This window comes from Acinonyx jubatus, chromosome B1, assembly GCF_027475565.1.
Source record: "Acinonyx jubatus isolate Ajub_Pintada_27869175 chromosome B1, VMU_Ajub_asm_v1.0, whole genome shotgun sequence".
NCBI classification, from domain to species: Eukaryota; Metazoa; Chordata; class Mammalia; order Carnivora; family Felidae; genus Acinonyx; species Acinonyx jubatus.
In genome coordinates, this window is record NC_069382.1 from 43350638 (window position 1) to 43376745 (window position 26108).

Here is a 26108-nt window from a genome sequence, read left to right on the forward strand (position 1 = left end):
AATTAACAAAGTCAAGACAATGTCATGGGGCTTAGGGTATAAGTTTCCAGAATGAAAGGTGCCCAGTAAAATGCACAAAAAACAGACCCACACCAAAGCTATATTGTTGGGAAATTTCATAAGAGAGGAGACAAAAATATCCTACAAGCTTCCAGAGAGAAGGATTTTATACAAAGGGTCATGAAAACACATTCTCAAATATGCAAGATGTTAAAAAAAACTATTTCTCATGCACCCTTTTGCAGGAAGCTACTGGAGAACATGCTCTACAAAAATGGGGGAATAAATTAAGAGAAAGACATAAATTACAGAAAAGAGGAAACCAGCAGGAGAAGCCAAAAGAATCCCCAGGATAAGTAGAAGATCCCAGAATGACAATATGCACTAGGAACATACCAGTTCTACAGTCAGAAGGCTCCAGCGTAGACTTCTTCAGGAATTTGAAATTGACAAAATATATGTCTGAACATCTTAAAAGATTTACATAAATGATGAAGGGTTTGAGGTCAAATTAGTTATAAGTACATGAGCAAACTCAATAAATAAGATAAAGGATTAATTGCAGGGAAAAGAAGTTGTTCAGAAAAGGAAATGTATTCACAGTTTACAACATTACTGAGCTCTGGTTAGCATTTACATGGTCATAATAATGTACAACAAAATCATCGCATAGATTAGGGGGTGGATTTTGAGTACGGGGGGGATGAGGACTGAGATGTGTGTATTGTAGGGGCAGAGAGTTAAACCTAACCCTCCACCCTCTGTAATAGAAAATCAGTAGAAATGACCTAAAATTGATAAATCAAAAGAAGCAATACAATTATGTCATTACAAAACATGGAGAGGCATGTGGCTGGCTTAGTCAGTACAGCATGCTACTCTTGATCTCAGGGTTGTAAATTCAAGCCCCATGTTGGGTGTAGAGATTACTTAAAACAAAATCTTTTTTTTTTTTTATAATTTTTTTTTCAACGTTTATTTATTTTTGGGACAGAGAAAGACAGAGCATGAACGGGGGAGGGGCAGAGAGAGAGGGAGACACAGAATCGGAAACAGGCTCCAGGCTCTGAGCCATCAGCCCAGAGCCTGACGCGGGGCTCGAACTCACTGACCGCGAGATCGTGACCTGGCTGAAGTCGGACGCTTAACCGACTGCGCCACCCAGGCGCCCCAATCTTTTAAAATATAAACAAAAATTTAAAATATGGAGGTAACACCTAAAGGAGTTAGAAAAAGACCAAACACAAAACCCAAAACGAGCAAAAGGAAGGAAATAATAAAGATGAGAGCAAAAATAAATGATATAGGAACTAAACAATAGAACAAAAAATACAGGGATAATTTTTTTAAAACCTCAGTTAAAAGTCGTTGCTTGTGGGCAACAACCTCTTCGCTCTTGGCTGCAGCAACTTCTTACTTGACATGTCTTTGGAGACAAGGGAAACAAAAGCAAAAATGAACTATTGGGACTTCATCAAGATAAAAACCTTCTGCAAAGGAAACAGCAAAACTACAAGGCAACAGACAGAATGGGAGAAGATATTTGCAAATGAGATATCAGATAAAGGGTTAATATCCAAAATCTATGAAGAACTCATCAAACTCAACACCCAAAAAAAAAAAAAATAACCCAGTGAAGAAATGGGTAAAAGACATGAACAGACACTTTTCCAAAGAAGACATCTGGATGGCTAACAGACATGAAGAAATGGTCAATATCACTCATCATCGGGGAAATACAAGTAAAAACCACAGAGATACCACCTGTCAGATGGCTAAAATTAACAACTCAGGCAACAACAGATGTTGGCAAGGATGTGGAGAAAGAGGAACCTTTTTGCACTGCTGGTGGGAATGTAAACTGGTGCAGCCACTCTGGAAAACAGTATGGAAGTTCTTCCAAAAATTAAAAGAACTACCCTACAACCCAACAATTGCACTACCAGGTATTTACCCAAGGATATAGGAGTGCTGTTCCAAAGGGGCACATGCACCCCAATGTTTACATAGCAGCATTATCGACAACAGCCAAAGTATGAAAAGAGTCCAAATGTCCATTGACTGATGAACAGATAAAGAAGATGTGGTATATAGGGGCACCTGGGTGGCTCAGTGGGTTGAGTGTCTGACTTCAGCTCAGGGCATGATCTCACAGTTCTTGAGTTCAAGCCCTGCGTCGGGCTCTGTGCTGACAGCTTGCCTGGAGTCTGCTTCAGATTCTGTGTCTCCCTCTCTCTGCTCCTCCCCTGCTTGCGTTCTCTCTCTCTCTCAAATACATTAACATTAAAAAAAAATTTTTTAAAGAAGGTGAGGTGTATATATCTACAATGGAATATTACTTGGCAATTAAAAAGAATGAAATCTTGCCATTTGCAACAATGTGGATGGAACTAGAGTGTATCATGCTAAGTAAAATTAGAGAAAAGCAAATATATGACTTCACTCATATGTGGAATTTAAGATACAAAACAGACGAACATAAAGGAAGGGAAGCAAAAATAATATAAAAACAGGAAGAGAGACAAACCATAAGAGACACTTAAATACTGAGAACACACTGAGGGTTACTGGAGGGGTTTTGGGTGGGGGGATGAGCTAAACAGGCAAGGGGCATTAAGGAGGAAACTTACTGGAATGAGTACTGGGTGTTATACGTAAGTTATGAATCACTAAATCCTATTCCTGAAATCATTATTACACTACATGTTAACTAACTTGGATGTAACTTAAAAAAAAAATAATTTAAAAAAAAGTTGTTGCTTTTGTAAAAGGAAACACAGGACTGGGAGCAGGAGCATGGTCCCTGTCACAGAATTGACTCTTTAACCTTATAACCTCCATAGAATTATTTGAGTCTTTAAAACTCAACTTTTTAAAAACGAAAAAAAAAAAAAATATGAAAAAGAAAAAATTCCAGTCATCAACTACCCATCTCCCAAAAAATGCCTGGGTGGTTCAATCGGTTAAGCGTCCAACTGCAGCTCAGGTCATGAGCTCATGGTTCTTGGGTTTGAGCCCCACATTGGGCTCCACACTGATACTCCGGAGCCTGCTTGGGATTCTCTCTCTTGCCTCTCTCTGCCCCTTCCCCACCCATGCTTTCTCTCTCTCTCAAAATAAATAAATAAAACTAAAAAACAAAACAAAAAAACAAAAACCTTTTGTAAATGCCAATTTAATTTATATTCTTCAACTTTTTAAAAAATCTTCCTACCATTAATAGAATTATAGTAACCACTACAGAACGGTTTTTAAAACCCTATTTTTTAAAGCATTTAGAAGAATTCCACACCAACAAAGTAGAAACAAGCATAAACCACCATACCAGATACTTCATTAGGGCATATCTGTCTAAATATTTATATTGGCATTTACATTTGAAACATTAGTGGCTTATTATAAAGAAGACATAGCTGTGTTTAACATGCCAGGTCTTGGTAACTTTATTCAAGCTTTTGACAAAAACTACCCCCAAAGTAATATAAATTTAGAGACTTCTAGAAAGTCCAGATGTGAAATTCCAAGACAATTTTGAATTTAGTCTGGAGCCGATACTGAGTCAAATACTGAACCAAACCCACAAATCATAAATACTATTTTCCTTCTTAAGTTCATTATATTTTCTCAAACAGGTTACCAATTTAGCTTTCCTTTCTTTGATATTGGTATTTGGAATCATTTTAACACGGTTTACATCTTTAAGTTCTAAATTTGTACTTATCTTGAATATCTTACTATAATTAAAAATATAAATCCGAATGTGATAACCCTTCCTTACATAAGAATGCCAATTAATAAATGTAGAAGAAATGAGAGAAATAGAAAGTCACCATTAGAACACCACAGTAGTAACTTACACAAGCAAGATCTGGCAATATGAGTGGGCAAATGCGAAAATGAGTGGGCAATAGTTTAAGCAAAAACAGGACATTTGCATAGTCTCAAAGTAGCTCCAGCAAATAGTCATTACAAAGAAAAACATAGTAATTTTACAGTAGAGAATCCTAGCAGACACCACCTCAGTGATTAAGGTTAACAACACCAGAAATACATTATGACATCAGATGTCATGATACACTGTCACAGATTGGAAGACACTATGTAGACATGACAACTAAGTGCAAGGTGGGATCCTGCACTGGATCTTGGAACAGTAAAAGGACATCACTGAAAAGACCAAGAAAATCTCTACTTTTTAAAGTCTCTACTTTTGTTAACAGTATTGTATCAAGGCTAATTTCTTAATTTGACAAATGTTCTATAGTTGTATAAGATGTTAACATAAGGGAAAGTTCAATGAAGATGCACATAAACTACTCATTTTACAACTCTTCAGGAGGTCTAAAATTATCTCAAAATTAAAAAAAAATCTGTTAAAAAACATACACACATACATATGTGCATAATGTGTGTATGTGTGTGTATAAAAATCAAAACTTTGTGGAAACTGGTATCTTGGGCCCTCACTTAAATAGTTAATAGTATTCTCTCCTGAATGTCACTGTCTCACTGGTTTCCTTTAAATTGGCTTTAAGGTTCTTCCCCTTCTAAATTTTTAGTATCAAGTACAATTTTCTAATTTTCATAGAAAGCCTTCTTTAACATTCTTACCTTAGGCCAAAAATAAAAATCCTAGAATAAAACTGTCACCATATTATCTCATAAAATCATTCATCCCATCCATCAGACCCAGCCAATATCTTTACTCCATTTCTTCTCATCATACGTTTGTTTGGCTTTGTTTAAAAGGAGAGGAGATGGCGGATAGATTTATTAGCACTAATAGGCCTGATAGTCTAGAAAAAAGTTATCACTTGGATATCTTATTAAGAAACAGCTGTTTTTCCAATAACAGATACTGTATACTAGAACTCACTTCTGATAGAAAAAGTAAGTCATTTACCTAAGTCTCTTCCATACCATAGCATGAAGCTACCCAAGCAAGCCCAGCTAAGACCCTTTCAATATCACTTTCTTAACTCTGTCTCTGAAATGACTGTTATTAATGGTAATAAACATCTTTTTTACAAAACAATTTACTCTAAGGAAATAAAGGTAAACATCAAATATGCCTTTAAAAGAAAATTTCCCACTCTAGCTATGGCTGATTCATTCCCTGAGCATGAATCCTTTTTTATCCTTACTGTTTTTGACTATCAACTGAGGTGAAATCTGCCCATAGGGATCTTGATGGTGAACCTAGTATTTTAGATGGAGAAGCACATTTCCAGATGGTCATATTTATTACTTTTGCAGTTATTTCTACTCACTGTGGCATTTAATTTTTCATCCCTACCTATCAAAATGCTCTACATGGAAGCAGCAGTAGTGAAAAGACGATGGGGGGGGGGGGGCAGGAGGGGATTAAGGAAATTTTAAGGTGGATCTTTATCCAAATATAATAAAAAAGCAAAAAAGAAAATGGCCACAAACATCTCATTCCTATGCCCCTGCCATCTCCCAATTCGCCTTCCACTATTAACATGAAAAGTAGGAGTGGTAAAACTCTACCCTAAAGATCTATACAAAAAAGGAGACAAGATACCTCAGGAACTCAATACACATTGCAATATGTTCAAGTGGTGCAAAGATAGAAATTCATTCAGAATTGCCATACTATCGGGCTACCAATATAGTCTCTTGAATAATTAAACATATTACTACAAAACGTACCAAGAAGTAGAGAATAATACTATATTTATGAACTGCAAATAACAAAACAAAACAGAGGTCCAAGAAGGCTAAAGTCCAAGCTGTAATTTACACATGAAGTGTATGTTGAAAGCAGTCACAATGTACAAAAATGTGACAAGTAATCCAGATGTTTAAAAAAACAGAGCCTGTTTGCCTCAGATTATATCCAGTCTCATCTGGTAGGTTTTTGATAAGCCTGTTACATAAAGCATGTTTCCCTCCTGCTGATAAGAAGCAGCTTGTAGATATCCACAAATTTCTTAAGGAGTGAGTCTACTTGGCAATAATGGTAACTCCACAGTTTCCTATTACATTCATTGGTCTGAAAACTGAAAACAACTCATAGCTAAAATGTTCTTTCAAGTCCTTTACCAGTTTTTCAAGTTTTAATCAAAGGAAAGTTGGAATGTATTGCTTCTTGTCACCAACAAGCATTTCAAAAAGAGGGTTAATTAACCAAAATCAAGAGTTCTTTGGTCAAGTTAGTAACAGGCTTCCCCTTTGTTCTAAGTCCTTCATAATCCTTTTTTTTCCAATTTTTCCAGTATGGCCTGGATTTTACAAACAGCCTCTTTCCTGGCCTGCCGGACAGAGTCCTGGCCCCCAGTCTCAACTGAATCCAGTTCCAAAAGTTCCTTAGTTAGCATTTCTTCCAGAAGCCAGTATGCTTTGTCTGTCTTTTTTCCTACGAATTCTTCTACTTCTTGCTCAAGATATTGGACCTTCTCCAGCACATGTATGATTTTTTTAATACTTGGGGGAGTACCTTCATCTGAAGATAGACACTCTTCAGGAAGATTATCACTTTGATCTTGATTGCTGGGGTGTTCATTGGTGGCATTACCATAAAGCTGAGGCTCAGCACTGTACTGGACTTGGGAATCCAAAAGATCTGAATTATCATTGTTCATTGTTCCCGAGGACTCGTACTGATGGACATTGCAAGGAAAGTTGTGCCGGTTCATGCCTTGATCTGATTGGCTATAGGTGTAGGAGGAGTCCTTGGAGTGGGAGAGCAAAGAGGGGAAAAGAGCTGTTTTAATGGCAATCCATCAACATCAGAGTGGTTAGCCAACATCTTTCACCAGACCGTGAAGTACATGAAAAGAGTCCCCACTAAAAAAACTAGGCAGCCCTCCTTAACAATTTGAGGAAAACACAACCCTAAAAAGACAAAAGGAGTGCTCTGTCAAGTAAAAGGCAGAGAATTCCTGAGTATAATGAATCTACCCTGAAGTGTTCACCCTCATGAACACCTCACAATCGCTCCTTTCCACCTCACAATCCACCCAGTGACTTAATAGGAATTAGATAGTCTTCCTCTGAAGAGTTAAAACCTAAGACAGACCTTAAAAAGGAATGTAGCCACAGACAGATGATGTTTATGTCTGTGGTTTATACAATTTCACATTGATATCGTCTTCTGTGTACTGACTGAGGTAATAAAATGCAATCTTTGATTTTGTTTAACATTCAGATAGCATTACAACAAACAGTAAATGAGCGTTTTTCTGTCTTTTACAAAAAAGATGCGAACCTATAACTGCTCTAAAAAATAAGGTGTATTAAAAAAAAGAGGAAGAAACTGGGCTAAAGCTATAGGTAGTAATCACCAACTTTTTGCAATTAGTCCCCATTTAATACACACCAACGCAGGAAAGTTTCATGTTGTGCCTTTTCAATTACCCAAACATGAAAAGAACAATGTTTAGAAGGCCTCCTACCTTGGGCTGCTGGGGTGGTGGTGAGTGAGGGGACTGAGGAGAGCTGCTGCTGGGCCATGAAGAAGTACTCTCACGCATGTAGAGATTCCCAGGTGGTGCTGAGGTCGCAGCTGAAGGCCAGGGGTAACGGGTTCCCATTCCATAAGCACCAGGAGAAGCCCACGAGTCCTCCTGTTGTCGTACAGTTGGTCCTGGTTGTGGAACACTACGATTACCATCCCCATAAGGATAATGGGGCAGGGTCATCCCAGGGTTCTAGATTGAAAGGAAGGAAATATGCTGGTCACTGCTAAAAACAAAAACAAAAACAAAAACACCTGAACGAAGTAATGAAAACAACTCTAGTATCAACAGATTGAGATGCTTCCTCTCTCCTTAACAGATGTACTTTGGCTGCTACCAGGCTAAGTGGTAGCATCTCTAATCAGTTGCAGTCATTTCTTCACGCCCCAAAAAAGCTTCATTCTGAAGATACCAGGGGCAGATTTAGAGACAATCAAACTCAGAAGGAAGAAGGCTTAAAATTCAATGGCTAAATTATAGCATAAATCTGTCCCAAGATACGAGAAATAAGTGGACCCATATGCTATCAGGAATAACAAATTAAGATGTATCAGAACTCCCCTTGAAGGGACAGAGAAACAAACATGGTATCACTCATAGAATATTAAACAAATAAAAACCCAACAGATAACTGCTCACCTGTGAAGCAGGATATCCTGGAACCTGCCCCCGAAGAGAGGGTGCTTCAGTCTGGCAGTCCTGCTGAGGATACAGCCAACGAGAGACTGGGGCTGGGCTGTTGCCAGGTGAACGGTAAGTGCTTGGAACCTCTGGGGAGTAACTGGTCTGAGTATATCCAGGTGTGTAATAAGCCCCAGAGTAGGATGCAGTATTCGCCCCAGGGCCAGGAGGGTATGGTGGACCATATGCTCCATTTGTATAAGAATTCAAACTCTGTTAAAAAAAAAAAAAAAAAGAAAGAAAGAAAAAAAAGTTACTGAGTAGAAGAACTGACGTGCTCTGACCTAATACCCAACTTTGAAAAGTTTGGGAAGGGACAAAGGTCAGTAACTAATGAAAATATGAACTGCCTAAGCAATCTGTGAAGCATTCTTTCTCTCATGTATTATGGCCATATACCATATATTAAACTCAGATTATCACTGTAGAGTCTGTGTTGTAGCAATGACAGGGTAGATTGTGATGAATGAGGAAGTGAAGGCCTCAGGGCTGTGCTTCCCAAACACTTCCGTAAGTATACCTAACAATTACAACTGACAGTGGAGAACCTGTGCCTGCCACCTAGAGAGGGGTCCTGGGAGACCTAAGATAATGGCTAGTCACAGAAAAAAACAACCAGGGTACAACTAAAAGAGAAGACTAGAGGAGCACCTGGGTGGCTTAGTCGGCTAAGCATCCGACTTCAGCTCAGGTCATGATCTCACAGTTTGTGGGTTCAAGCCCCACATTAGGCTCTCTGCTGACAGCTTGGAGCCTGGAGCCTGCTTCAGATTCTGTGTCTCCCTCTCTCTCTGACTCTCCCCCACTCATGCTATGTCTGTATGTCTGTGTCTGACTCTCTTTTAAAAATAAACATTAAAGCAGGGCGCCTGGGTGGCTCAGTCAGTTAAGCGTCCAAAGTTGGACGCATGGCTCAGGTCATGATCTCGTGGTTCGTGAGTTCAAGCCCCACATCAGGCTCTCTGCTGACAGCTCAGAGCCTGGAGCCTGCTTCAGATTCTGTGTCTCCGTTGCTCTCTGCCCCTCCTCCACTTGCACTGTCTCTTGCTGTCTCCAAAATAAATAAACATTAAAAAAAATAAAAATAAACATTAAAAAAAAGAAGAGAAGACTAGAGAGACCAAGCTCTGCCATAGGCTTTATGTTTAATCTCTCTGAGCTTTTCTCTACCAGAAAAATGGAAATCATAAACTTACCTGGTAGGACTACTGTGAAAATTAAATGAGCTGATATATATAAATGCTTAGCACAGGGTCTGGCACTCGGTATGCTCAATAGATAGTGATTATTTATAATATCATTGTTGTTATTACTATTATGGCAATATCAAGAAATGAACCCAGATCTGAAAAGTACAAAGCCCATGAAAAGCCCACGTTCTTTGTACTATCCCACTCTGCTTCCCAAGTAAATAACAACAGGCTGCAATGAACTATTGGGACCTCACCAAAAAAGAAAAGCTTCTGCACAGTGAAGGAAACAATCAGCAAAACTAAAAGGCAGCCGACAGAATGGGAGAAGATATTTGCAAATGACATATCAGATAAAGGGTTAGTATCCAAAATCTATAAAGAATTTATCAAACTCAACACCCAAAAAATAATCCAGTGAAGAAATGAGCAAAAGACATGAATAGACACTTCTCAAAGGAGACATCCAGATGGCCAACCGACACATGAAAAAATGCTCAACATCACTCATCACTAGAGATACAAAGCAAAACCATAATGAGATACCACCTCACACCTGTCAGAATGGCTAACGTTAACAACTCAGGCAACAACAGATGTTGGCGAGGATACGGAGAAAGAGGATCTCTTTTGCACTGATGGTGGGAATGCAAGCTGGTGCAGCCACTCTGGAAAACAGTATGGAGGTTCCTCAAAATATTAAAAATAGAACTACCCTATGACCCAGCAATTACACTACTAGGTATTTATCCAAGGGATACAGGTGTGCTGTTTCGAAGGGACACATGCACCCCAATGTTTATAGCAGCACTACCAACAATAGCCAAAGTATGAAAAGAGCCCAAATGTCCATCGATGGATGAATGGATAAAGAAGATGTGGGGTGTGTGTGTGTGCGTGCGCACACACACACACAATGGAGTATACTCAGCAATCAAAAAGGATTAAAATTTGCCATTTGCAACTACACAGGTGGAACTGGAGGGTATTATGCTAAGTGAAGTAACTCAGAGAAAGACAAGTATATGACTTCACTCATGTGAGGAATTTAAGATACAAAACAGATGAACGTAAGGGAAGGGAAGCAAAAATAATATAAAAACAGGGAGGGGGACAAAACATAAAAGACTCTGAAATATAGAGAACAAACAGATGGCTTCCGGAGGGGTTGTGGGGGGGGGGGGGAGGGAGATGGTCTAAATGGGTAAGGGGCATTAAGGAATCTACTCCTGAAATCATTGTTGCACCACATGGTACTAACTTGGATGTAAATTAAACAATAAATAAATTATAAAAAAATAAAATAAAATGTTTAAAAAAAAGACTACAGAGGCAAATTCCTCATGTGTTGCTGTCATTTTTTTTTAAGATTTTATTTTTAAGTAATCTCTACACCCAATGTGGGGCTCAAACTCAGAACCTCAAGATCAAGAGTCTCATGCACTGCTGACTGAGCCAGTCAGGCGCCCTGTTCATTATAGTTTTAAATCACCCATCCACACTACTACTGGCACCCAGAATCTTAGGTTAGATATCCAAATGAATTACAGCCAAACTTTACATTTAAATGACTATCTTAATGTTTCAATTAACTTCTGCTTCATCTTTTTTAAATGCTAAAAACACAGAATCAAGTTTTCCAGTACTTGTCTAAGACTACATAATCTTTTCCACTTCGGGTAGAAAAACAAGCAAAGAATCCTATGATGTTAACCAGACTTAACTGTGGTGATCATTATGCAATGTATGCAAATATTGAATCATTATGTTGTACATCTAGAACGAATACAATGTGACATGTTAATTACACCTCAGTTAAAAAAAAAAAAAAAAAGACAGCTGGGGCGCCTGGGTGGCTGTCGGTTAAGCGTCTGACTTTGGCTCAGGTCATGATCTCGCCATTTGTGAGTTTGAGCCCCGCATTGGGCTCCGTGCTGACAGCTCAGAGCCTGGAACCTGCTTCAGATTCTGTGTTTCCCTCTCTCTCTGCCCGTCCCCTGCTCATGCTCTGTCTCTCTCTGTCTCAAAAATAAGGAAAACATTAAAAAAAAAATTTAAAAAGACAGCTGCTAACAACCGAAAAAATAATAGTCAAATTTGATTTCTAGTCTAACACATCAAAAAATGAGATGGATCGGGACATCTGGGTCATTCAGTCAGTTAAGCACCCAACTCAATTTTGGCTCAGGTCATTATCTCACAGTTTATGAGTTCAAGCCCCACATCTGTGCTGATAGTGCATAGCATACTTGGGATTCTCTCTCTCTCCCTGCCTCTCTCTCTGTCCCTCCCCAGCTTGTGCTTGCGGCTCTCTGTCTCTCAAAATAATTCTTTTTTAAAATGAGATGGATCAAAGTGGCAGGACAATCATAATTCTGTAGAAAATAAACTCTTAGCCATATTTTTATGGCAAGAGGATAAAAGACAGGGTATTATCACCACATGGCCAAAAAATTCCATGCAAGGACAGGTGCTTGGAAGATCCAGCAAGGCATTCCCTAAGCAGAGGGATGACTGAACCACCCCTTGTTAAAGCCACTGGAGGGCTGTTAAGATCTTCCACCTAGATGTGCCTAAAAATAGAATCCTTAATACAATGTATGCTGTTAGAAACTTGATAAAACATCATGTGGCTTTTTGTACTATTATTCAACTTCTAGAAATTCTTCCTAAGGAGAAGATTCAACTACAGAAAAAGTTATATAGGCATGAATTTGTTCAACACAGCATTATTTATAATCACACAAAACTGTAAACAACCTAAATTTCCTGTAATAATGGAATGATTAAGTACATTACAGGCTATTCATTGAGGGAATTTTATTGTCTTAAAATTCACTGTTAGACTGACCGGACATTTAATGATATTAAAGAATTATTTTTAGTTTTTTTAAGTTTTAAAAATGACATTGTTATGTTTTTAAATTTTCTTTACATTTTAAAGATATATACTTAAGTATTTACAAGTGAAATAATATGGTGTCCAGAATTTACTTCAAAATAACTCAAGGATACAGATGAAACAAGAAGTCTGTGCACTGATATTTACTGAAACTAAGATGAGTACATAGGAGATTATTGGGCTACTGTCATTGCTTTTGATTATGTTTGAAAATTTCCTTAATGTTAAAAAAAAAAAAACTTCACCTCTTATTTTACCCTATAACATGCAGAGTACATATGATAAATGAAAAGCCATACAAAAAAGTTTATATACAATAAGTTTAAAGCTGTGTAAACATTATAGGAAAAATGCAAAAACAAATTTACCAAAATATAGATCTTTTAGGATGGCAAAATTAGTATTTTCCTCCTTTTCTTTATTTCCCAAATATTTAGTAATAAAGTTGTATTACTTTTGTAGCAAAAAAAAAAAAAATTTACGCTATTACAAATGTCGTGAAATCCCAAGTGTGTCTAGAATCCAGCGGGCTGCCAGGACCAGAGCCACTTCATCAGTGTCCAAGTAGACTATTTTACTGAAGGGAAACTTGTGTCTAAGGAAAAGAAGTTACAATTTGAAAACTGTCAGCTGATACGGCAACAGATAAAATCTGAAAGAGAAACTATAAGAATTAAGTAAAATCTTTGACAGTTATTAAATTTCTGTAAAAGTCTTATTCTGGCTTCCAGAAGAAATCAAGAGACTGGAAACTCAGAAATCCCAGCTGCTACTCTTGTTCTAGATGTAAATATAGATATTACCTAGCATTCAAAAGTCAAACTAACATCACATCATCTGGCATCTCCTTGCAAGCTAAAAATCACCCATATGAATACTTCTTCCAACAGTCAATTTCACAGTTGATGGACTGTTGTATAGATGTAGAATCCAAAGAGGAGAAAAGTGGTCAAGTCTCTCACACGGACAGCGATACACTGTTAGGCGGATTCCCTTTCCATTCTACAGCAAACAGACCCAATTCAAGCAAAAACAGATTACCTTTCAGCAACACAGTTCCTCCCATTGTGCTTCTCTTGAAAAACATGGAAAGTTTCACCACAAAAGTGCTCCAAGAGTCATAATCTTCAGCAGTCGACATCAACTTGAATTTCTCTAATACTCATTTTTGGAACTAACAAATCTATGATCACCCACAGGTTGCTTCCTCTATTTATAGAACTTTTCCAATTTTTGTCTCACAGGAGCTCCTGACCAGTTTTTAATAGGCTGTAGTTTACAACCTAGTTATCCTTCAAATTAAATGAAATTTCTGACCAGTGTCTTTCTGTATCATGGTTTCTCAATTCAGAACCTTATCAAAGGACTTCAGTATTTTTTGTTAGAACTTTGCCAGTTCCTCAAAGTGTTAAACACAGCAGAACTACCTACCGCATGACCCAGTAGCTCCACTCCTACATATATAACCAACAGAAAAGACATGCGTCCACATAAAAATTAGCAAACAAATGTTTATAACAGCATTATTCATAACAGCCAAAAAGTGAAAAAGACTCAAATTTCTATCAACTGATAAATGGATAAAATAAATGTGGTATATCCATAGAATGGATAGTACTTGGCCACAGACAGGAACAAAGTATCAATACATTGTCACAACATGGATGAACATTATGCTAAAAGAAAAAAGCCAGTCACAAGATATCAAATGTGATACGATTCCTGGGGTGCCTGGGTGGCTCAGTCTGTTGAGCATCTGACTCTTGATTTCAGCTCAGGTCATGATCTCACAGTTCGTGGGATCAAGCCCCATGTTGGGCTCCATGCTCACAGCACAGAGCCTACTTAAGATTCTCTCTCTCCCTCTCTCGCTCTGCCCTTCCCCTACTTACAGTCCCTCTGTCTCTCAAATTAATAAACATTTAAGAATATATGTTATATGATTCAGTTTAATGACATGTCCAGAATAGGCAAATCCATAGAGATAACAAGTATACTAAAAGTTGCCAGGTGCTAGGGGGAGAGAAGAATGGGGTGATAGGTACACAGTTTCTAACTGGACTGATAAAAATATTCTAGAATAGATAGTGATGACAGTCGCACAATCTTGTGAGTAGACTAAAAACAACTGAATTGTACATTTAAAGGGTGAATTTTATGATATATGGCCAAACCACAAGCATATCACATTAAGCAATAACAATGTGTGCCTCTCAATTTCAGTCACAGGAATGCAGATGACAGAAGTAAAATACAAGTCTGTGATAAGAGGTAACATGGTTTTGGGGTGCCTGGGTGGCTCCGTCGGATGAGTGTCCGACTTGAGCTTAGGTCATGATCTTGCAGTTCGTGAGTTCAGGCCCTGCATCTGGCTCTGTGCAGAGAGCTCAGAGCCTGGAGCCTGCTTTGGATTCTGTGTCTCCCTCTCTCTCTACCCTTCCCCTGCTCATGCTCTGTCTCTGTCTCTCAAAAATGAATAAACATTAAAAAAAAAATTAAGTAGTAACATGGTTTTTTCTTTATTTTGTGTTCCATGATCTCCTACAACCTTATCCTAAAGTTGATTTACACATAATCATTATGAAAAGTCAATTGCTTTTAGATTTTCTTTAAGTAAAATAAGCAAATCTTGCTCTAACTTCAATGAATTCTTCTGGCTCAAAATCAATCTTAAAGGATTATATAACCAAATTGATGAGAAAAAAAGGGAACATGATTTTTTTTTATTTTATTTTAAATGTTTTTTATTTATTTTTGAAGGGGAGAGAGAGAGAGAGACAGAGGATGAGTGGGGGAGGAACAGCGAGAGAGGCAGACACCGAATCCAAAGCAGGCTCCAGGCTCTGAGCTGTCCGCACAGAGCCTGATGCGGGGCTGGAACTCACAAACAGCGAGATCACGACCTGAGCCGAAGTCGGACGCTTAACCGACTGAGCCACCCAGCCACCCCAGGAACATGATTCTTTTAATGAATTAATTATTCAGCCCCATAAGGAAACTTCTTTTCATTATTTCAGCCCCCATATCACCAGTAAGTCAGAACAGAATTGAACATATTATTTGACTATTTGAAATCTATCAGAAGAATTATATTAATGTTTTATGGTGATCTGAAAATTTAATTCTGCAGAGAATATCAGTTTACAGAGAATTCTGACCTGGATCTAAATTCAGACCCTTTGAAAGCTACTAAAATGCAACTGCTTTAAATCTGTATATACTACAGTCTTATTTTTAAAAAAAGTATTTGCATATGCAAAGATGGTACCTCAATAGAAAAAAATGTGACAATTATTGCTTTATTAGGGTTGGCAGATTATGGGTGACTAACTTTTTAAACATTTCCTCATTTCCACAATGATACAACCATGGTGAAAAGTAATTTGGCTATATTTAATAAGCATGTATACCAAACCGAAATAATTCCATACTCCAGGAAAGTTCTTTCCTCAAATGTATCCAATAGAAAAATGGAAAGCAATGTTGAGTAAAAAAGCAAGCTGCAGGAGAATGCTAGTATGAAACCACTGATATCAAGTTTAAAATCAAGTTAAATAATATTATATAAATGTGTATACAAGTAGTACAAGCACAAAAACACATATGAGATCAAAATATAACTTCAGGAAATAGAAAGAAGTGTTATATGTGACTTCAACTGGGTTTATTTTACCCCCCTTTAAAAATCTGAAACAAATGTGGCAAACTTAAAAATTGACAAAGCTTGGGGCACCTGGATGGCTCAGTCAGTTACACGTCCGACTTCCACTCAGGTCATTATCTCACGGTTCATGAGTTTGAGCCCAGCAATGGGCTCTGTGCGGAAAGCTCAGAGCCTGGAGCCTGCTTCAGATTCTGTGTCCCCCTCTCTCTCTGACCTTCCCTGGCTCACACTCTGACTCTCTCTCTCTCTCTCTCTCTCTCTCAAAAATAAACATTTAATAAATAAATAAACAGTAAAAATTTTTTAATTAAAAAAATTTGACAAAGCTAGGTGCTGGATAAAAAGATGTACGGGGGCACCTGGATGGCTCAGTCAGCTAAGCATCCAACTCGGCTCAGGTCATGATCTCATAGTTCCTGAGTTTGAACCCTGCATTGGTGCAGACCTTGCTTCAGATCCTTTGTCTCCCTCTCTCTCTTTCCCTCCCTTGCTCTCTCTCTCTCGCTCTCAAAAATAAATCAACATTAAAAAAAGATGTACATATTTTCTGTACTTTTTCAGTTACTTGAAATATTTAAAATTAAATATTTGTCCTAAGAGGTCAGTTTTTTTGACATCAAAAGCAAAGGCAACAAAAATAAAGGTAAACAAGTGGGACTACATCAAACTAAAAAGCTTCTCCATGGCAAAGGAAACCACCAACAGAATGAAAAGGCAACCTACTAAATGGAAGAAAATATTTTCAAATCATGTATTTGATAAGGAGTTAATAACTAATATATATATATATAAGAACTCATAAAACTCAATAGCAAAAAAACAAACAATCCAATTAGAATATAGGCAGACAACCTGAATACTTTCCCAAAGAAGACATACAGGTACATGAAAGGTGCTCAACATCACTAATCACCAGGGAAATACAAATCAAAACCACAATGAGATATCACCTCACACCTGTTAAAATGGCTATTCTCAAGACAATAATAAGTGCTGGTGAGGATATGGAGAAAAGGGAACCCTTGTGCACTGTTGGTTGGGAATGTGAATTGGTATAGCCACTATGGAAAGAAAACAGCTTGGAGATTCCTTGAAAAATTAAAAATAGAGTGACCCAGTAATGCCCCTATTTGCAATATATCCAAAGGAAACAAAAAAACTAACTCAAAAAGATATCTGAATCCCCATGTTCATTGCAGTATTACTTACAATAGCCAAGACATGGAAGCAACCTAAGTGTCTACCGATGGATGAATAAAGAAAATGTGGTGTATACAGAAACAATTTACTATTACCCAGCCATAAAAAAGGAGGAAATGTTGCCATCTGTGACAACACAGATGGAAATAAGTCAGACAGAGAAAGACAAACACTGTATGATCACATTTACATATGCAATCTTAAAAAAAAAAATTCGGGGCGCCTGGGTGGCTCAGTTGGTTGAGTGTCCAACTTCAGCTCAGGTCATGATCTTGTGGTTCATGAGTTCGAGCCCCGCGTGGGACTCTGTGCTGACAGCTCACAGCCTGGAGCCTGCTTCAGATTCTGTGTCTCCCTCTCTCTATGCTCCTCCCCTGCTCACACCCTGTCTCTCTCTCAAGAATAAATAAAGATAAAAAATAAAAATTCCTAAATTCAGATAACAGACATGGTTGCTAGAGGTGGGGCCAGGGATGCAAATGACTGAAGGGCGTCAAAAGGTACAAACTTCCAACTTCCAGCTACACAATAAGCAAGTCATGAGTAAGTAAGATACAGCATGGCGACTATAAGTTAATACTGTATTGCATATTTGAAAGCTGTCAACAGAATAAATCTTAAAAGTTTTCATCAGGGGGCACCTGGGTGGCTCAGTCAGTTAAGCTTCTGACTTCGCTCAGGTCATGGTTTGTGGATTTGAGCCCTGCGTCTGGCTCTGTGCTGACAGCTCAGAGCCTAGAGCTGCTTTGGGATTCTGTGTCCCCCTCTGTCTCTGCCTCTCCCCTGCTTACATTCTGTTTTTCTCTGTCTCAAAAAAAAAAAAAAAAAAAAACATTAAAAAAAAAGTTCTTGGGGGGCTTGGGGGGCTCAGTCAGTTAAGCATGTGACTTGATTTCATCTCAGGTCATGATCTCCCGCAGTTCTTGAGTTCAAGCTCCACATGCAGCTCTGGGCTGACAGCTCGGAGCCTGGAGCCTGCTTCAGATCCTGTGCCTCCCTCTCTCTCTGCCCCTCCCCTGCTTGCACTCTGTCTCTGTCTCAAAAATAAATAAACATTAAAAAACTTTTTTAAAGTTCTCATCAGAAGAAAAAATTTGTAACTATATGTGGTGATAGATGTTAACTAGATTTAATTGTAGTGATCATTTCACAATAGACACAAATATCAAATCATTACATTATATACCTGAAACTAATATGGTATTACATGTCAATTATATTTCAAAAAAAAGTCAAACTTAAAAAAATAAGTACATTTTATGTTTATTGTTTCCAGGTCCTAAGAAATAATCTATTACGCTTCAAACTACTTTTGCTAAGGGTAATATTTGCCTAGATATTTCTTTATCTCTGAGACAAAAACATGAAGACAGAGTCCATTAAATAACAAAAACCCACACATCATTATTATGAAATCTCACATGTTTTGAAAATCAGTATATTAAGAAAAAATTCAGAAAGTCTGGCAATTTTAGACCATACCTGGCCTTGCATTTCCGGTCTTACAGGATATGTACTTGGGTATGGAGCCCTAGGTCGTGCAGAATTCCAATAGTTAGAATTGTAGGTAGGATATGGTGGCTGGTCCTAAGGAGGGAAAAAAAAGTCACCTTTAATAATATTCTTACATCATATTGAAAAGTTGATAGAGGCAAGTATAATTATCAAAAAAAAAAAAAAAGGCAATAGAACCCTACTATAAAATGGGGCACCTGCATGGCTCAGTTGGTTCAACATTCGACTCTTGGTTTCAGCTCAGGTCATGATCTCAGGGTTCTCACAGTTCATGAGTTCAAGCCCTGAATGGGACTCCATGCTGTGTAGGGCTCCATGCTGACAGCATAGAATCTGCTTGGGATTCTCTCTCCCTACTCCTCCCCAGTTGCACATGGACTCTCTCTCTCCCCCAAAATGAATAATCAAAAAAAAAAAAAAAAAAACAACTCTATTAGTTACAAAGAGGGAGAGAGGCAAACCATAAGAGACTCTTAAATACAGAGAACAAACTGAGGGTTGCTGGAGGGGTGAGGGACAGGGGAAAATGGGTGATGAGCATTGAGGAGGGCACTTGTTGGGATGAGCACTGGGTATTGTATGTAAGTGATGAATCACAGGAATCTACCCCCAAAACCAAGAGCACACTGTATGTTAGCCAATTTGACAATAAACTATATTTAAAAAATAAAAAAATCAATAACAAATAAAGAGAACTTTACTGTAAAATCACTCATTATTAAATTGATGCTTGAATATTATATTGTAAGTCACATGCCCTAGAAAAAGCAATTATTGACTATCTAGGTCTATTCTTATGCATTATGATACCAAATGACATATAAAGGAAATCTATTTTAAGATGATTATCAAAACCAGATACCTAGATTCCTTTGTCCCTCTCCAATCACCAATCCTATCACTACCAATTTAATTAGCACAACAAGAATATAGTTCTTTGCCACTGTTAAGAATAGTATTTGCCCAGGGGCACCTGAATGGCTCAGTCAGTAAGCATCTGACTTCAGCTCAGGTCATGATCTCACAGTTTGTGAGTTCAAGCACAGCAGTCAGGCTCTGTGCTGACAGCTCAGAGCCTGGAGCTCACTTCAGATTCTGTGTCTTCCTCGCTCTCTGCCCCTCCCCCATTCATGCTCTCTCACCTTCAAAAATAAACATAAAAAAATTGTTTTTAAAGAGTAATATTTGCCTATCTCAACAACTTTGAAGCTTGAAAATATTACCACTAAACTTTACTTCAAACACATACAACTTCAATACTCGTTTGCCTGCCATACTAGTTTTTTCATATTTCTTTGCTTTCTGATATGGCTACACCTTCTGCTGGCAGTCTACAACTAACTCCAGCATCAGAACAACTACCACTCCAAGAAGAAAATCTAGCTATGACATTAATCTCTACAGCTGTGCACTACAAAGAGTTAATGATTTGCAATAAGCCAATAAACTCTAAGAGACTAGATCAACTCAAAAAAATTTTAGAGTCTATTTAATGTATACACTTGTTCCTAGAAGTTATTTCCCTTTGAACTTTATAGTTTTAGTTTTAAGCTTAAACAAGATCTTCAAATTGTTTCACAAAGAAATTCACTGGCAGTTGTAATCACTGAGTTTAATTGTCACCATCTTAGCTTAACTGCACTAATCAGTTTCATAATGCTTTGTTTTCAAAGCACGAAACTCTTCCATAAGACATTATACAAGCTGGGCAAGTAGCATCTCCTTTACATAATGCAGAAATTAGAGAAGAGAAGATTTAAAAAAAAAGATCACAGGCATACTTTAGATCCTAACTACCAAATTTCTTAATCAGGCAGATGCCCCCAATTAATGCCCTCCCTTCCTTCCCCTGGTGAAAGGGTAAGCATTTGACTAACTGATTTCTCTCTACCAAGAACATGAATTGTGAGTAAAGATGAAAAGACCAGAGTTGAAGCTGACTCACCCCAGCAGTGGTGAACTAATCCCTAAATCTCCAGAACTAAGTTCCTCTAGCAGGAACAGGGTTCCTGTTCTCTCCTACTGACTCTCTGAGGTACCCACATTTCCACTACTTCACACTCCTATCCCTCACCCTGCCCAGGTCCTCACTTCCTTCCTTCCTCAGCTTACCAACACCTAATCCTTTGCCACTGCTTCCCTCAGATACACTCACCCTGCAAAAACCCAGCCCTGTCTAAACCCAACTGTCCACTGACTTCGCATCTGCACTTCCTCTAAATACTGGTGGAGAAACACAAGCTCTGGTTTCACTTATTTAGAGGCCATAAATCTCAAGTAGAGACCACACTTCCTTAGAATGTTCATCTCACTCTCCAGAATAGTTCCACTCTTCTCGTTCCCTCAAATTCTAATATCCTCTTAGCCTGGGGTGCCTGGGTGGCTTAGTTGGTTGAGCCCTGACTTCAGCTCAGATCATGATCTCACAGTTCGTGGGTTTGAGCCCCACATCAAGCTCTCTGCTGACAGCTTGGAGTCTGGCACCTGCTTCAAATTCTATGTCTTCCCTCCTTTCTGCCCCTCCCCCACTCGTGCTCTGTCTCTGCTGTCAAAAATAAACATTAAAAAAAAAACCTACCAGTATCCTCTTAGCCCATCCCTCATTTTTCAACTGACTTTATCTCATATTTCACCTTAAAAAAAATAGGAAAAAGTAATCAGAAGTGCCATCTTCCTACTTAACTAAATTGAATGCACCCTATCTGCCATAGTCTTCCCAGAAAGCGTGAAGGAAGTGCCTCTGGTCCTATTAAAAGCTGATTCCTGGAGCTTCTGGGTGGCTAAGTCCATTAAGCATCCAACTCTTGATTTCAGCTCAGGTCAGGATCTCAGTTTGTGAGATTGGGGCCAAGCTCAGGCTCCATGCTCACGACACAGAGCCTGCTTGGGATTCTCTCCCACCCTCTCTGCTCACGCCCCACTCATGCTATTGTGCTTTCTTAAAATAAATAAACATTAAAAAATAAATAAATTAAAAAACTAACAAGTTGGATAACCACACACAAAAAATAATTCATTCAAGTAACTCCTGAACAGGTTTCTGAATGGATAGCCTCAGTGGTATACATTCTAAAGGCAAAATAAATACAAAGAAATATTAAACTTTATGTAGAATATTCTCAGTAGTGATATTAGCATTTTAATTTTTAAACTATTTGTGTGTATTTCAGAATAGAGGAAATAAATAGAACAATGGTATTGGGAACCAGTATTTTCACACTAGAAAAGAAAAATAATATATTAAATGGAGAAACATCAGAAGTATTGTGTAGAGTGGATTTGAATTAGACGTACAAGTATAAACATATTCTAAAATGTAATTTAACATTTTTTTAAGTTTATTTATTTATTTTGGGGAGAGGGGAGTGGAGAAGAGAGGGAAGAAGAGAGAGAATCCCAAGCAGGCTCCACACTCAGTGCTAAGCTCTATGCAGGGCTTGATCCCATGACCTCTGGATCATGACATGAGCCAAAATCAAGAGTCGGACACTTAACTGACTAAGCCACCCAGGTGCTCCTAAAAATGTAATTTCACCATTTAAGCAAAAGAAACAAATATGTGTGTGTGTGCCACTTCCAAACAAAGGATTTAGGAATTAATGCAAACTCTAGCAACTCTTTTGCATACCTGTCCTCCACCATGAAACCAGCATATCCCATACAGGAGCTGTGATTTCAGCTTCAGTCCCAGAACAAAAAGACATACGAGCAAACCAAACCCAACCTGGAGCCTGGAGAAGAGTCACTACAGCAGACTCACAGAACACGAGCAAGAAATAAATGTTTACTGTTGGAAGCCACAATTCTTGAAGTTTTTTTTTTTTTTACTACAGGAAAAGTCAGGAATACGATAACTAAATACCAAGTTGGTAACAAAACCATACAGAAAGAATTATTTCAAATGACTTTTAAATAGCAGTATTTTTACTATACATCTTCAGTGGAATATATTCTAGGGATAAGCTCAACTGCAAAGACACCTAAAATTGCACTCATTAGTTAACTGTTAGTCATAACATTGCTGTTATTATTTTTATTAACAGCTTTACTGACATATAATTCACTATAATTTAACCATTTAAGTTGTACAATTCAGTGGTTTTTAGATTCACAGATAAGTGCAATCATCACTAGAACCAATTTCAGAACATTTTCAAAACCTCCAAAGGACACACTGTACCCTTTAGCTATACCCTCCTACCTCTGCACTCTCCCAGCCCTGTGCCACTACTAATCTACTTCTATCTCCATGGACTTGACTATTCTGGATATTTCATATAAATGGGATCATACACGTGATATCTTGTGGCCAGCTTCTTTCACTTAGCATAACATTTTTGAGGTCCAACTATGTTGTACCACGTATCACTACTTCATTTTTTTGTGTGGCCAAATAGTATTCCATTGTGTATAAATTCCATTGTGTATAAATTCCATTGTTTATCCATTCATCAGTTGACAGACATTTTTATTGTCTGTTGCCACCTTTTGGCTATTATAACATTATGTTAATGTTAATATAATACTATAAAATATATTTAACATATATATTTAACATATATTACATACTTATTTACATATAATATATAAATATAATGAATATTTAATATATATTTTAATATGTAATATAATAATAATGCTGCTGTAATCACTCATGAAATTTTTTAAAGATTTTTAAAAGTTTATTTATCTTGTGACAGAGTGTGAGGACCCACGCACACAACCAGGGAATGGGCAGAGAGAGAGAATCCCAAGCAGGCTTTGTACTGTCGGCGCAGAGCCTGATGCAGGGCTCGAACTCACAAATGGAGAGATCATGACCTAATCTGAAATCAAGAGTTGGATGCTTAACCGACTGAGCCATCCAGGTGCCCCTTCATGAATAATTTTTTATGTGAACATACATTTTCAGTTCTCCTGGGTATATGCCTAAAAGTGAAATTGTTAGGTCATATGATAACTGTGTTTAACAACTTGAGGAACTAGAAACTGCCAAAGCAGCTACACCAATTTACATTCCTATTAGCTATGTGTGAATTCCGATTTCCCCACATCCTCAGAAATAGTTTGTCTGTAGTTTTGTGTTTATAGCCATCCTAGAGGGTGTGAAGGGTTATCTCATTGTGGTTTTGATTTATAGTTCCTCATGACTAATGATGTTGAGCATTTTTTTCTTGTGCTCATGGGCCATTTTTTGTCTTCATTAGAGAATTATCTGTTCAGATGTTTTGCCCATTTTTATATGGGGTTATTTGTATTTTTATTGTTTAGTGTTTTTCTTTAATGTTTATTTATTTTTGAGACAGAGCAAGAGACAGAGTGCAAGGGGGGGAGGGGCAGAGAGAGAGGGAGACATAGAATCTGAAGCAGGCTCCAGGCTCTTGAGACCAGAGCCCGACGCGGGGCTCGAACTCACAAACCATGAGATCATGACTGGAGCTGATGTCAGACCCTTAACCGACTGAGCCACTCAGGCCCCCTACTGTTTAGTTTTAAGAGCTCTTTATGTATCTTATATACAAGTCCCTTTTCAAATATATGATTTGCAAACATTTTATTCCTTTTCACTTTCTTGATAGTGTCCCTTGAAAAGTTCTTCATTTTAATGAAATCCAATTTATCTATTTTTTTCTTTTGTTGGTTGTGCTTTTTGGTGTCTTATCTAAGAAACTGTTAGGTAGGAAGCTAGGCATGAGCAGCAGGAGAATGGACCTTATATGTCCTGACAGACAGCTCCAACTGAGGACCGCCCAGGGACTACCTTATTCCACTCATTTAGCAGTCGGTTTGTGGTTACATTATCACAGCAGAGAAAGAGTTAAGTTTGTTGTGCCTGTCCTTATCTGACCTATGTTTCTAGAATACAAATAATATTGCCGTTTCCTATCCCATGCAGGCATTTCCAATACTTCTTGGAAAGGAAATACATAGTTGACTAATTATCATGTATTCCAGGCCTATGTTGTGACCCTAGAACCCACCCAAAAGAAAAGACGGATACAAGTTCACACCCCGGAGTTTGCAGGGCCCTTGTCTGTCTTCACTGGTCCGCTCCTCCCTTGAGTGTACTTAACGAAACTTTGCTCTGCTTTTGCTGCCCTGTAACTCTTTACTATGGCAGTGAAAAGAATCCAGGCTTCCTTCCTTTTCCATCTAACACTCCGTAACATAACCACTCCAAAATCCCAAGTAATGAAGATTTACCCCTTGTCTAAGAGTTTTATTTTATAGTTTTAGCTCTTACATCTAGGTCTATGATCCATTTTAAGCTAATTTTTATATATGGTATGAGAGTCCAAACTTTATTTATTGTATATGGCTATCCAGTTGCCATGGTATTGTATGTTGTGCCATAGACTGTTCTTTCCCTGTATTAAATGGTCTTGGATGGGGCCCCTGGGTGGCTCAGTCAGTTAAGTGCCTGACTTTGGCTCAGGTCATGATCTTGCCGTCCATCAGTTCAAGCCCTGTGTTGAGTGCAGAGATTACCTAAAAAAATAATATCTTGCAAAAAAAATTTAAAAATTAAAAAACACTTGGGGCACGTGGGTGGCTCAGTTGGTTAAGCGTCCGACTTCGGCTCAGGTCATGATCTCACAGTTCATGGGTTCAAGCCCCGCATCGGGCTCTGTGCTGACAGCTCAGAGGGTGGAGCCTGTTTCAGATTCTGTCTCCCTCTCTCTCTGCCCCCCCCACTTGCGCTCTGTTTCCCTGTCTCAAAAATAAATAAACATTAAAAAATAAATAAATAAAAATTTAAAAACATTAAAAAAACCCATTTCACAACTCTGTCCATTGAAAGGGTCTAGAAGCAGTGATAACACAACTGCAATCAGTATACCTGGCACCCAAATTTAACTTCTGTACCAGTTATTAAGCTATTGTCCCTCAACTCCACAAATGCAGTGCTTTTCTGTGATGCAGGATTTGGAACATTTCTCCTCTGCTGCTTGCTTATTACTATTCAGTTCTACCATAGGAGGCACTAGGTTAGAGGAGGAGAGAAGAGATTTGCTCCTTCCTGTTTGCTTGTTTGCTGTTTCTGTGTCAGCCCAGCAATGCCCTTCAACCTGGAGGCAGCAGTTAGTAGCAATCTCCAGATTCTTCTGATTTTCCAGAACTCCCTCAGAGAGACCAGCAGCAGCTAGGCAGTGCCTCTTCCTGGATTCCAGCTCCAGCAGGCCATTCTTCCAAGTTTGCTGGTTCTAATAACCTTACCTCTTCTCTTATTTTCCAGCCCTAGGAACTGTAGTTGTTTCCTGCAGTTACCATCTTCTGTGTTACCTCCCTTTTCTCTTTTTGCCTTTTGAGATCTCTAACACCCACTTAACTAATTTCCTAAAACAAATTCTTTCTTTTAAAAGAACTAGTGTGGGGCGCATGGGTAGCTCAGTCGGTTGAGTGTCCTACTCTTGATTTCAGCTCAGGTCATGATCTCACAATTTGTGAGTTTGAACCCCACAACAGGCTCTGCA

General features: G+C 38.3%; 1 protein-coding gene across 3 annotated transcripts in view; it reads right to left on the reverse strand.

The window, feature by feature from the left end:
* Positions 1-5680: 5680 nt before the first annotated feature.
* Positions 5681-26108, reverse strand: part of BAG4 (BAG cochaperone 4) — a 29589-nt gene continuing 9161 nt past the window's right edge. The window contains exons 2-5 of one of the 3 annotated variants that reach the window (XM_015076078.3): positions 18601-18705; positions 8121-8375; positions 7419-7673; positions 5681-6695 (exon numbers count right to left, since the gene is read on the reverse strand). In XM_015076078.3, the coding sequence (XP_014931564.1) occupies positions 6210-6695; positions 7419-7673; positions 8121-8375; positions 18601-18705 (1101 nt within the window). In that variant the 3' untranslated portion in view covers positions 5681-6209. The remainder of the gene's footprint in view (positions 6696-7418; positions 7674-8120; positions 8376-18600; positions 18706-26108) is intronic. The other 2 variants (XM_027070536.2, XM_027070544.2) reach the window with 2 other exon arrangements.